The sequence below is a fragment of the Sylvia atricapilla genome, chromosome 1, assembly GCF_009819655.1.
Source record: "Sylvia atricapilla isolate bSylAtr1 chromosome 1, bSylAtr1.pri, whole genome shotgun sequence".
NCBI lineage: Eukaryota > Metazoa > Chordata > Aves > Passeriformes > Sylviidae > Sylvia > Sylvia atricapilla.
In genome coordinates this window covers 128,249,097-128,263,515 of record NC_089140.1, presented here as the reverse complement: position 1 = coordinate 128,263,515, position 14,419 = coordinate 128,249,097, and the positions used below count along the sequence as shown (strand labels likewise).

General features: G+C 39.0%; 1 protein-coding gene across 9 annotated transcripts in view; it reads left to right on the top strand.

Moving 5' to 3' along the window:
• Positions 1-14,419, top strand: part of RUNX1T1 (RUNX1 partner transcriptional co-repressor 1) — a 115,346-nt gene that overhangs the window by 95,297 nt on the left and 5,630 nt on the right. For all 9 annotated transcript variants that reach the window (XM_066333333.1, XM_066333290.1, XM_066333318.1 and 6 more), the window contains 2 exons: positions 499-567; positions 6,441-6,631. In XM_066333333.1, the coding sequence (XP_066189430.1) occupies positions 499-567; positions 6,441-6,631 (260 nt within the window). The remainder of the gene's footprint in view (positions 1-498; positions 568-6,440; positions 6,632-14,419) is intronic.

The following is a 14,419-nucleotide window of genomic DNA, read 5'->3' as shown; positions in this document are numbered from 1 at the left end:
TGCTTTTCTGTGGACAACTTACTTGATCGCTGGAATGACATCTTGACTTTTATCTGCACTCATCAGTACTCACTATTTTGCACAGAGCAGAAGTGCCAAACCTGCACTGTTGCCCTCTTTCTTTTTCCCTTTCATAAATACAATAGAAAGGACAAAGCATGTCACTCCCTCAGTTTGTCTTGCAAAGCCTCCCTTAAAAGTGTGGATACTGTCATGTAGAGTTGATTCAAAACACTGTAAAATACAAATAAAATTAACATCTTAACTTGGCTTAAGATGAGACATTCGAGTCATAAGCACTGACCTGGTCTATGTGACGTTCATGAGGTACAGCCATGGCATCTGTTTTGTTTTGAGGAGAGAAAAGCTTCACTTGATTTCTTTGTCTGAGCTCTAATTAAAGAGAAAAAAGGTATTTTTCTGTAAGCCTTGTTCTCAACAAGCCAGCATTGCTTATGATGCTCTTTCTTTTTCCCTCTTCACCCCCTCCTCCTGCAGAATCTCATCGGGAATTCCTTCACAGGCCTGCGTCTGGATATGTGCCAGAGGAGATCTGGAAGAAAGCTGGTAAGGACTGTTTAAAAACACCAGCTTAGTCGTCTGGCAGCTGTGTGCAGTTGTTAATGCACTGATGTGAGGAATTGGGAGGCGGGGGAAGGGCTTACTAGTAACAAGAAGAAATTGTGTTTAATAATCTTAAACTGGAACTGATCAGGACATTAAATAATTTTATAATAGAAGCATCTGCTGCTATAGTTAGGGGAATTGCTTCCCTAGATTTCCCAATACTTCCAACATGGACCCTTATTTTCAGGGCTTCTAATGGTTTCAGGCTGAAACTTGATATGTTAAAAGTTTGTCTGTTAGCAATTAAAAAAAAAGGGAGGTTAGTGTGGGTGGGTTTTTTTAAGTTTCAGGGTTCTTACCTAGTTAAGGTAAGAATTCCCAAAGGAGGGGAAAAAACCCAAGTACACCTGTTAAAAAAAAGGCTTCAACTATGCAAAGTATCCATTCTTAATTTAAAAAAGATTTTGTGCCTGTCAGCCCCCAGTGAAGCCTGTGCTCATAAACCTGCAGAGTGTGCAGTGAAGTCAGCAAGTTCTCATCTCTGCAGCTGCTCTGGCTGTTTGCAGGGCATTGACAGCATCTGCCTGTGCCTGGAAAGCACCCTGGGCAGACGTTGTGGTTGTGCAAAGTTTTCTTAACACTGAAACTCTGCCTGAGCGCAGGAGTTTCCTGGCGAGGATCCCACTCTGGTGCTGGAGCTAAACCTTTGCTCTTTTGACACTGACATCAGAGCTTCCTTGTTTTCAGAGGGGCCAGGAGGCAGCTCTTGAACTCTATCGAGATAGTTGAGGAGCTATTTATGCACCCAAATACACCCCCCTGTTTTGAACACCTGTATAACCATGAAGCCTGCAGCAGCTGTCTGAGCAGCAGTTAATGATTAAATGGCAAATATGCAGCAGTCTTGATGCTTTCTGATCAAATATCCTGTAAATGCTTGCTGCTTTCCAGTGTATTTTAAACTAGATACAAAGCATACATGTAAAAATGTTATGCTGTTACTTTGTTGCATCAGACAAGAAGTTGTGTTTTGTGTGTAATGTGGGTTTATTGTGTAAAGTCAACATTTGTCAGTATGTTAATGTTTTCAGAACTATTGCATTTTCTGTGAAAAATCGTAAAAAAGTGTACATGTTCTTGGTTTTGTCCAAGGAAAGTGTAGCCTTTGTAACTCAGTGCCCAAGAATTTTTTCATATTGCCTCATTTATGTTAATATTTTAAATTAAAAATACAAAAAAAAATTACACAGTCCCAGGAAATCTCACTTAGAGGAGCATTATATGTTGAATTTCAAAAACTTCAGTCCTCTTGCAAAATTTAGGGTCTGATGTCATTTGGTATCAGGTTACTTATGACTCATGGATTCAGTACAATAATTGAAAAACGTTTCTTCATAATTAACACAAGTTAGTTGAAGCTTTTGACTTGAGTTGTGAAATTGGATGTGCATTCACAATGCAAGTATTCACAAATGGTAGTATACAGGACCTGTGACGTCATCTTGGGAACATTTATGTCATCAGTTCCTTTGAAGCAAAGTCTTTCTTTGGGTCCCATTTCTAGTCTCTTAATTTTCAGGCTGATGTGGGTTTAAATCAAGTGACCATGCATGTGAATTGGAGAATAAAAGAAGCGGGACTCTACAGAATGCATACCTGTTGCTAAGTCTAGTCAAGCATCAGAGAGCATACTGCTTTCATAAATCATGGTCCTGCATTTTTAGGAGGGTGGTCTGAAACTGCAGGTATCCACATTTTGATGAAGGCAGTAAAGCTGCAATTCAGCTCTGTGAGAATAGGTCTCTGATGCCATTTGAGATGCTCCATAGTTTCGTGGTTGGGTAGCAGCTCCCAGTCAAGAAGACTACAAATCCCTCACAGGTTAATTTTTTGGTTCAGTGTGGATCTCTTTGTATGTCAAATGTCTGTAAAGTAGAATGTGCAGACAGCTGAATCAAGTGTGAAATTCTGTTTGGAATGCTGAATCTATTACACTGAAAGAATGTGGCACAAGAAGAGTTAACAAGCAAACTTAAAAGTATGTGGAGAAGAGATTCACTTTAAACTACTGGAAATTGATAGACTCCAGTGTAATTCCAGAAAAATACCAGATTAGGCATGTGCTTTTGTGGTTGCTGGAGCAAGGACATCCTATGCATTACCTCATGAGTTAAAGCCGTATAAGCCCACTTCAGTTTCATACACCAGTAGAAAGCAGTAGTCAGTGCCCTGATTTCACCTCATTGAATTATGGATATGGGGATGGAGAGTCTGAGACAAGTTCTTGGTGTTCTTCAGTAGTCAAGAGGGAGACAGGCAGGTAATGAGGATCAATGAGATCACAGGCTGGATGACTTGCTCTCTGGGGAGTACATACTTCCCTCTGTTAAATACAGAGAGGGTCTCAGGCCTATTGTCTGGGCTGCTGCAATAGCTTCTTCTGTGTCATGTAGAAACTGTCTTCCAGTCATCCCTGTCACTTAGCCAGGCCCAATGTCCATGGCAGTCCAGCTGAAAGCTCTGGAGTTACGGAAGAGGAATGAAATGAACGTCCTTTGTGTTACGAAGACGTAAGGGTCCTGCCCATTGTACGGAGTAGTCCTGAGACAGATGACGCATTTTGGGATATGATGCTGAAATAACCCTTTGTCACCAGCTGCCAATGACCACCCTTGCCAGGGTCAGCCTGATAGTGAGATGATCCAAAATGTTGTGGTGGCACAAGAGTGCACATCTGCCCACCAACTTCCTTTTCTCATCATGTGGAAAAATGCACTGATGATGGGAGGGAGGTGACAACATTTTGGGTGAAAGATGAGTACCTCTTTTAAGTCTGCTCCAAGGACTTCAGACCATGCTGAGTATTCCACACAAGCTGGAGCTTTTCTCATGTGTTAATGCTGAAAGGGAAGGAAGATTTCAGTTGCATCCCTAAAATGGCAGTGAATTTATGCGAAGAATTCTTAGCATTGCTGGGAAGGCAGAGTATGCAGGTACATGCATCTTAGATACTTGGTTTTAAAAAACTTCCAGATTTCTGCTTTCTGACACTGGAATATAATCATTCTTCCTTTTTCTGGAAGTGCAGGGAAAGGGAGAGTGCTGGTATAATTCTTGGCCTTCATAGCTCAGCATTGTCAAGGCAAATAAAAATCTCCTTTGCCATCACCCATATCACAAACTTATTTTGAACTATGCAGCTTGCATTCTATATCTATAAAATGTCAGTTGTATTTAGTTTGAGAAGCTGCGAAGAAAATCAGTGATACGAAATTTCCTCTGTTTATTTAGGTGTTCATGAATTTGTAATATATTGAAATAATGATGGTGCATTGTGACCCGACATATTTTAACTTATTTATTTTCACACGTTGTAATGCACAACACAAATTCTGTTGTCAAAGTTAATGGAAATATTAAAATCCAATCCATAGTTTAAGCCAATCAAAAAATATCAGTCAGCAATATGGCCTCATAAGCACTTTCAGGCATCTTCATGCTCTTAGAAGCATTGCAAAAAACTTGCACAATATAGAAGATATAATTTTCCATTTCTGTACTTGGACTGAAAAGAAATAGATTATCTGGGATGAAAAACTACAGTTAGAAGTCCATGTAAAAATCCTGGAGCATTTTGCTTTTATTTAATATAACGAAACTGGCATTTCTAACCTTTGCAAAGACCTAACTGTAAAACTAAATTTATATAATGTAACAAAAGTGCATCATGTCATACAAGGGTCATTTCTATTTGTAACAAATATCAGCAAGAATACAGATTTTCGTAAAGAAATCCACTTTGTCAGTAAGTGCAGTTCATAGACACGAAACGCCTGTATTTAAGTTGGCTCATTTTTGTGAAAATGGTAATAAAATTGCATCTGTATGTTTGCCTGTGTATATTTCTTTTCTTGTGATCAGTGAATGGTTACAGTTGGTAATAAATATTCAAGCACCTTGCAAATGTCCTACCAATTCCCTTTGCTGATCTGCGTGTGCCTGTGGGACTAGAATAAGAATGCATAATTTAAATATAAATTGCCTGATTTGCATATACAATTAGACTAGCTGTAGCTTTGATCGTAAGCAAAAATTATTGTCCTGTATTGCCACTTAGATAGAATTTTAATTCACCTTGAATATTCAAAGTAAATTAAGCCTTGGCTATATGGTTGACGGGTATGATTTTTTCCTCTCCTGAGGCTTTTCCCCAAACAACATTTATGGTAGGGTAATATAAGGGCATATTTTCAGCCTCATAAAAATAAAGGCATAAGTTTTATCTCTAAATCACTCCCTACCCCCTTGAAAACTTGAGCTGGAACATCTCTTGCAGATACGCACACATGTAACATGCACACATACTCCTCAAGAGAGCTTTTCTTTCATTTTAGTTCAGTTTTAGTCAGTACATGTCTTAAAGTTAAGTCTTTATTGCAATTTGCTTAATAACTGAAAATGGACACTTCATGTAGACATTATTTTTAAAATAATGCATGCAGAGCTATCAGATGTAGCTCAGGACTGAGTTTATGTACGGGTTATGTCTGCATGTGCGTGCACACAAATACATGGGCTAAATACATAGACTAAAACTCAAACACATAACACTGTTCTAATACTTAGGTTTTTAATCTACAGTAAAACATTTTTAATAGAAAATAGAAATCTGTGGCTTTAATTAAACAGAACATTTAATTAAGGTGGGTTTTAAGTGCATGAAACAATTAAGTGCAAACACTTGAATGAAACATGTCATAATTAGTTTTAATAGAGTGTTAATTGGTACTAGGTTTGCCAAGTTAATAATTACCGCTTATTAAATTTTCAATTAATCATTGTCATTTTGCTTTGAATAAAGATGAAAATTAGATAAACTAATTCAGGGGGAGGATGGTTTCCTTGTTAATTAGAGCAGTTAATTAAAAAAAAAAAAAGAAATTACTTGTTTTAGTTGTCAATTAAAAGACTGTTCATTAGTAAAATCTTTGCACTCTTCCTGCATCAAAAGCCAAATAACTAATTTGAGACAATCCATGTTTTCTGGAATAAAAGGTATGACACTAGTATATACCAAAGCAAGAACTCATACTACCATAGCTGCTTCACAAGAAGCATCAAGGTTTGAGTTTAATGAAGCAGAGTGCCTCAGCTCATTGTTAAATGTGCCCCAAAGTCTTGCTGGGCAGGGTGTGCTCAAGAGCTTAGAAGAGCCAGGAAGTCAAGTCTTCAAGTATAAACATGGATTTGAAGGACAGATCGAGAGGTCAAATGAATGTTCATAAACAAATTTTAATTTTTTTCACATAAAATTGAATGTCCAAGAAAAGATATTAGACCAGTGATTTAAAAATTTTAAGTAAACTCTTGGGGATTTTTTAAGTTCCTGTATTTATTTGTTAACATATGAGGAAAAAATTGTTAAAGATAATAAATCCTGTCTTAATTTCCCCAAGCTTAAAAATTCATTTTTTAAAAAAGTCAGTAATATATCTTAAATAATAGTTATTGACAAGTATATGCATGTATCTGCTGTACTACAAAACTAATTTTTCAGTGTTCAAGAAGATTGCAAATAACATGGACTAGAGATCTGAAATGATTGTACCTAAAGAAGTACTGACAGAATCAAAATAGCAAGAATCATTACTAGTGGTAGAGGCTTCAATGATGGGGAAGAAGAGAAGCACTTCAGTGCTTCTTGAGGATTCTTGAGGAACCAGGTTCCTCCGTGTCCTCCTCAGAATGAAGACCGTCACTATAATTGAGAGTAATCTCAGTATAATCACACCAGTAGCGACGCATTTCCCGTGTCAGTCCCAGGCAGCCGTGCCCAGGTGTGCTGTGCTGACGCAGTTTCTCCTGCCTTGCAGAGGAAGCTGTCAATGAGGTGAAGCGGCAGGCGATGGCCGAGCTGCAGAAGGCGGTGTCGGAGGCCGAGCGGAAGGCTCACGACATGATCACTTCCGAGAGGGCCAAGATGGAGCGCACTGTTGCCGAAGCCAAGCGCCAGGCGGCTGAGGATGCCCTGGCTGTCATCAATCAGCAGGAGGATTCCAGTGAGGTAAGGACCTTGTTGGGCAAGCATCACCTGTGGCTGCAAACCACTGAGCTGGCTTCAATCTGTGTGACACAGGGCGTCAGTGCCCGCTGTTAACTCTTTGCACTGCTGCTTTGGATGTGTATTTCAGCCATATGCCGAGTTCCAAATCCTCTTGGCTATGTTGTAATCTGAGCCCAAAATAGCTAGTGAACTTGAGCTCTGTTTGCACCTTTTAACTGCTGCTCAGGGTTACATATAACGTTCTAATTTGACTTTGCGGTAGCATAATTTTAAAGCTCTTCAAACTGCCATACTGAATAGATAAAAAGATGCTCAGTGGAAAGCATTTGACACTGAAATCTAATTTAAAGAAATTATTCATGAAAGAGATTGTAGAACAAGGTGGCTAAAAACTTGTCTGGGAAAAGTGTTGGATGTAGAAGCGATTAGCAAAAGATGATGGTTCCTGTAGGACAGAATGGGAATGTAAATTTGCAAGTGTTTCCTTATTTTGAATGTATTACTTTGGGTGCAGGGAGTAGTTCACAGAGTTGAGGAGTTGGCAAAGAGCATTTGGTAGGAGAAAAAATAGACTGAGAGATCAAACAGTAAAACAAGAGTAAGTATATTAAGCCTTGATGTACTTTCAGACCTGAGAGTGGAAACCTTGAATTGCTATGATAAAGGACATCTGACACCATGACTACATGGACACTGGGAGTGAAAGAGCAGCGTGTGTTTGACCAGTGCTTCATCAGTCTAGATAACAACTAAATTTTATGTTTGAAAAAAAAAAAAAAAGTCCCAAGTTAAAACTGCCCTTAAAAATGGACATGACAAGGAAATTTTGTCAGTTAGAAGTTATTTGTATATAATCTCCGTTTCTCAAGACAACTGAAGTGAAAGAGCCTTACCTTCATGAAGTATTTATTGTTTGCATACTAACATCTTGACTGCAGTAAACCCACTTTTTAAAATAACTTCTAAACAGTAGGGAGTTGGGGAAAAGAATAGATGACAGTCCCTGTTACATGGGGACATACATTTGTGTATGGTCGTGTGTCAACACTTTGCATGGGCTGGAAGGGCAGTGCTGTAGAAGAGTCACTTAAGTTCAGAGATGCAGATGAGCTACCTGCAGCGTGCTGAGAACACTGGCAGAAATCATCAGCACATAAGTCAGTGGCATGCTGCAGTATGCATCTGTAATTTGAGGGAGCGTAAGTTTTTAATTCATACCAGGTTTCTCTGGAGATGAAAGACTATTGTGGGATCACTGAATGCCCAGAGTTTCTCCTTAATGTGTAGCAGATGAATAACAAGGAGACAAAAGGAATTGATTTTCAGCATCTGAAAGTTTCTCAGGAAGAAAGGGACTAGGGGAAGTATATGTACCCTTTAAGTACTAACTGTTCCACTGTAGATTAAATGAGACATAAATTCAATTTATTGGCCTTTTGTATCCAAGATACTCAAGGGCATTTTCCTGCACTGTTCGTAGAAAGGGCATCTTTCTGATATAGCATCATTTAAGTGCTGTCATTTTGTGTGTGTGTGTATTTTGGTTTTAATTATATATGTATATATATATTAAAAAAAATAAATAAAAGAGATTGCTATCATTAAAACCAAAATTCCAAAGGTAAATCACATGGAATCACACATAATCACTAGGTAGGAAGAGACCTTCAAGATCATCAAGTCCAACCCAGCCCTAACACCTCAGTAAACCATGGCACTGAGTGCCACATCAAGTCTTTTTTTAAGCACATCCAGGGATGGTGATTCAACCAGCTCCTAGGGCAGACCATTCCAGTACTTTATCACTCTTTCTGTAAAAAACTTCTTCCTTATATCCAACCTATATTTCCCTAAAACACCTTTGGAGGAAACAGCAATTTAAATCTATTTAGTGAACTGATACAGCATGAGCAGGACAGAGGAAGTACTTAGGTACCAGTACACACAGCCCAGTTTTCCACAAGCAAATGTGTATCCAAGGGAATGTGTAGCGAGTTGGTGTGCTATGATTAACTTCTGAGCAGTTAAAACTCTGGAAAAAGCCATGTAACATCTTTACTTTTTCTGCAGCAGAATAGATTATAAGCTTTTTCCCTTCTTGGGAACAGGACTTTGGGCAAACAATTCTTTTAATTGCATTCTAAAGAAATGTGGCTGATAAGGTTATAGATGTTCTCAGGCCTATGTGTCCTCAGGGAGGTTACAAGCCTCCCGGACCTAGAAATGAGGTCTAGTGTCCTGATCCTGCAACTTCCACCACTGTGGTCATACAGGTGGCTCTTTTGAAGCACAAGTTTTAATAAGCCGTCAGAGAGAAATCAAGTTTGACAGTTTGTGTTTACAGGTGATTGATTAACTGTGAGGGGAGATGATGGCAATACTTGTTTGAACTAGGTGTATCTATTTGTAAGTAGTTCCTCTTCAGCTTCTAATTTTGACAAACTCCAAACACTTAGGACAGTGCTTCTCACAGTTACTTGTTAACTCAGGCTGGCTTGGTTTCCTTTTTTGGGTGACTTCTGTAAGAAGGGACTGGACTTTTCCTTCAACTTTGTGGACATGAGATCAGTTTGCCAGTGTTTGAAAAGTGCTTCTTCGGAGATGAGACTGTATTTTTCAGGTTTGAGGAATAAAACTCCACATTTGTTTTGGTATCAATTATCTCTTGAATCTCTCTGTGGACATTGCTCTTCATTCATCTAGGTTGTAAGTCTACATAAACTTCTCTCTGTTGGCAGGTCTCAGCAGAGCACTTAGAGCAACATAGATTACTGTTCACCTAAGGCACTGGAGTAAAATTTCTAGAGCTAGAATAGTTCCAGTTTCAAATCTGAGATTGTTACAGTGCAGCCTGTGAAGTCTTGCAGGTCGAGGGGGAATGCTGAGCATGTCTCCTCATTCCTTGTCCTTGCTGGGACATTGTGCCAAGGCATGCAAGAAAACTCACTATAGGCTGCTATATAAGCTCCATGCAGTTCCTGACAGACAATATTTCTCTCATGGGTGTCATTATTTTTTTTTGGCTGCTGAAACTATGAATGGAGACAAGAATTTGATGCCAGATTTGTAATGTATCAGATACAATTTTCAACTGATATAGCCACTCCCTGTCTATTGGCAAGGTTTCTCCCATCATTTGTTACTCAGTAAAATGCAGCTTGGACCTAGCTGAGGCTTCTTGAAGCTGTTCTGGTGTGAGAATTTTGTGTTATGATTTTTATTGCAATCTGCTTCAGTTCTCAAAATAATAACTAGTACAAAGACTCATGACTTTTGTGATTATTATAATACAGCATCCTAATCCAAAACCTTTCAGAGATTTCACAAAGAAATTAGATTGGATTTTTGATAATTTTTATTGGTGCTGCTGATTTCTGTGTTGGGTTGGGGTTTTGTTTGTTTTTTGCTTTGTCTTTAACTTAGAAAAAATAGGATCCCTGAGTACAAGATTTTCTTCAAGAAAAAAAGTGAAGTTGGGCATATTAAAATGACCAGATCAAAATTCCAAAATTAAGGGAGCACACAAGACAGTAAGAAGACTAATAGGGGAGGTGTAGTATTCAGAAGCATCTTGACTTTTAAGAAGTGGTCTGCAAGATTTTGAGAATGACCATGTTCCATAGCATAGGTAGAATTTCTGACTCTGACTTGATCCTTTGTTGAACTATTGTTCTTTACCTCTCTTAGAGTTGTTCAACGTGGTTTAATTTGCACTCCCACTGCTTCAGTGTCCGTGCATTTATTTTCTAAAGATTTTCATAGTTTCTACACATATAACCTGGCAACTGACCAGCTAATGTCCATGCTTTTCTCTTATTGAAATTGGTTGAGGACCAGCTAACCGAGCCGACTGCTGCTGGAAGGCAAAAGGACCAAGAGAAGGCCTACTTTCAGCATGGCTGTTCTGAGCCACAGATTATTTCTTTACCAGTTCCTTACAGTTGCTTGACAAAAGATGACCCATTCATCAGTAGTTGGCTTGGCTAAGTACAGAAGCATGTGTGAGCAGCCTACTCTGTAAAGACTGCTGTGCTTGCTTTGGCTGCAATGTGCTGCTTTGCAAATCAATTTTAATAGTGAGGGTGAACAGTTTAGCAAAGAGACTGCCCAGATTGTAAGGGGGGGTGGGATCATCAAAACATCTGTCTTTCTGGTTTGGTATAAAATGCCACTGAAAAATCTGACACTCAGTGTTCTCCCTCAGTTTTGAGTAGGGGGCTGGGGACAGGGAAGGAACACAAATGTTTCAGTTCTCTCTACTTAAAGCAGATGCTGACATCTGCTCAGATAAAACAAGTATGTAACTCGTCCAACACTGCTTTTAGGGGATGTGTAATGTTAGGGCTTGTTTATATTGCAGCAGTTCATGTTGTATATGAATATCACACCTGACATTTTGAAGACAGCTGGGTTCAATCTCTGCTGACCGATCCATTGTGACCAGGACCATGCCAGCAAACCTGACTCTGAACATCAGATGTTGGGATTCAGGCAAGCCTAGTTTTCAGGCTGGTATTAGGTTTAATACCTATGTCAGCTAATGTTTAATTTTTTTGGCAGAACATCTCTTGGAAAGTAGCACATCATCCCCTGCAGTGGTAGGTAGTGCAGAGGCACCAGAGTTCTGCACAGGATCAGTCCAGATGTGATGTGAGCATTGGCACTGCCCCAGACTGCTAAGCTAAGCCTGGCTCACCAGCTTGCATGGCTCTTCTGTGGGCTGCTGCACACTTCTGTTTGCAGGATTTAGCTACTCTACTCTCACTGACTTGTATGAAAGTTCATGGATTTCACTCAATAAACAGCAACTTGGGGAAGCCTAGAGTGTTCAGTGACAGGTGTAACTTTACTAGAAATATCTAGAAGTTTAAATGTCATTTTGACAGAGTGTGGGAATTTCCAAAGTACCAATACATTTCCCTTTCTAATGAGTCTTGGATAAAATTCTCATACACAACTTTGCTGGGTTTTTACACTGCTATTGAGCAGCTCATATCATACAGTTCTCATTTATGCCCCTGTGGTTTCAGTGATTTCTAGATGTTCCTTTTTCTTGTGATTAGCAGTGATAGAGTTTTGAATGTCATGGGCATTGCAGAACTGGGAAAAATCTGGGTTCTTCATACCAGCCTTGCTTCCTTTCATGGTACACTGGGGAAATCCAGAATTTCTCAAAGATGACCGAACAAGAGTTTCCGTGCATGGTGTGGGTTTTTTGGGTGTTTTTTTTTAATGTATTTATTTATTTAAGCAAGCTCTATACTAAGTCTCAGTTGGAGTATCAGAGGAAAGCAAATACTCAATTCTGGTTGAATATTTCAGAGATGAAAGCAACAGGATGGGCAAAATTACTGACAAGTATATGTTTTTGTACTGGAGACCACAGAAATAGAGACCTTTTGTTTATAAGAATTTTCATTTGGGCAAACAGGAGTTTTTGAAGATGGAAGCTTAAGTGCATGAGAATTGAGAGTTTGACCTAAGATAAGACTCTGACCTAAGACTAATGTTCCTTGTCAGTTGAAAGAGGAGGACGAAATATGATCAGTGGCATAAATTCGGAGTGAGATTCCCATCTGGTGTAATTTAGCTCAATTTCATTGACTTAATCCATTTTCAAGGTAGTGAAGTTAAATTGAATTATATAGTCTGAGAATCTAGCTTTTTGTATAACCTCACTGTTCCACAGGCAAATCAACACAGAGTTAAACTGCAACACAGTCCTTCTCATAGTTTTAGTTACGTCTGGAACTCTATGGAGCATGAGCTGGAATTGCAGTATAGTAGGTCAAATGTAAAGACAGAATATATAGACCAGCAGAGGCTTTGAGAGATTGGCTTCTCCCTTTTCCAATCTATGACCAACTCTAGCTGTACCATTCCCTCTGCTTTTCCTGTGCTTTAGTGATGGGGATTCTCCAACATCTCTGGGCAATTTGCTTCTGTTCTTAACAGAATTTTGATACTGTTACTTCTGCTCATCCATGGGGAGATGTAGACATTCACTGCAGTGATGTTTCTGTGCTATTATCCCTTTTAGGCTACCATCTCCTATTTAAGAGTCTTGAGTTCATTCAGTGTCTTCTTGCAGCTTGTGTTTGTCTGACTTCTGATTAATCTTGCTGCCGATCTTCAGGTTCTTTCAAAGTCTTGTTTGTCTTGCTTGATTTTCTGTATTTGAAGTGCACCATCTCAGCCTTGATAGGGCTCACAGCTGGATCTTGCAAGTGGTAGGAGATGATCTTAAATCTAGTGTAAGGCAGTCTGTAGTTGTGGTCATATGCCCTTATATGAAGGTTGCCATCTTGTAACCAACATGACACTGTGGCCATCTGTTGTCCGAGATGCTGTGTACCTACCTCAGTGAGGGTACTCCATTTTGCTGGTATTTGCTAGAGCATCCCAGGAAGGAAGATACCCTGAGTGTGTTCAATCCCAGAGTGAGGTCTAGCTTTGTCGGTGGTAGCTGGATCTGCTGGAAATGCATGAGCAGTAGGGGATACAAAGCACAGCCCAGGCTATTAGCTGATGTCTGAAGCTTGGCTTTTCTTTGGTAAAATTTGGGGCTATCCGCCAGCACTGTGAACAGAAAGCATTTGTTTCCAAAGCTTGTGGTGCCTGAGCCTGATCTTTGCTGCTCTTTTTCATTAGTTGCACATGGGAAGGAGCAATGAATGGTCACAATGGTGAGGGCTGTGTGGGACAGGGAGTTCTGCACGTCAAATCCAGCTGCTGTCTCATTACAGGCTCTCTGTGATGTGTGTGCTTGTTTATGTTAATTTGCACTGTAGTAATTTTTAAACGCAATAAGTTGCTGCATAAATGTGAGCCGTAAAATTTATTTTTAAATTCTTGTATTTTATGTGGTTTTATTCCCACAATTACACTAAAGCTGTAATGACCTGTTAAATTAGAAGTAATATGTCCAATGAACAAAATCACATACCAAACAATGTAGGACACATTAAGTAATCATGTAAGGAGCCAGCTTAGTACTCCACCACTTCATTAAAATCTTGCACCTATGTATCACTTTCCATGTTCTGTACAGTCTGATAGTTAATTGATGTCTATTTTAATAAGAAAGTTTAACCAATACTGTTGGAATTAAACTACTATTTCCTGACGTCAATATAGATCATGTGGTAAGATACTGAAATACTCTGTGGTGGCTCTGGTCACATCTGGAATCAGATCTCTATGTGCTCTTCAAAAAGGGAAGCAAAGTGAAGATTCTTCAAATGCTGGCCTATTGAATAAGTGTGATACCCTCATAGTAATTCCTACACAACTACAGCATGAACTTCAATGCTGCAAACAGATCTCCACAGGGGTGGAATTCCTTCACCTGGGCATTTGCTGGCTGGCTTCAGCATTATTCCACGTGGGGACAAGGTGTCTTTTTGGAAAAGTGTGCATGGGGATGTTTGTACACATGCATTTGTTTTCAGATGAGGGAATAAAGGGAAATATGGGGCAAACTCAAGGCTGGCAATTTGGTTGGAAGCAAATAGCCAGGAGGTCAGCAGGCATGGCAATATGTGGAAACTGTACAAGTACAACTGGATCATGTTTACTGATCACAATACATGTAAGTGTGAAGTGGTCAAAATGAAAATTAGTATGAAAGAAATAAAGAAATACTGTAATATAGAAATAGAATATATACTAAAGAATATAAAATAAATAAAATATAGATACATATAAAATACAAAATATGGGTATATGAATATATGCAATAAAATATAATAAATAAATATTATAATAAGAAAATATTAGTATAGCAGA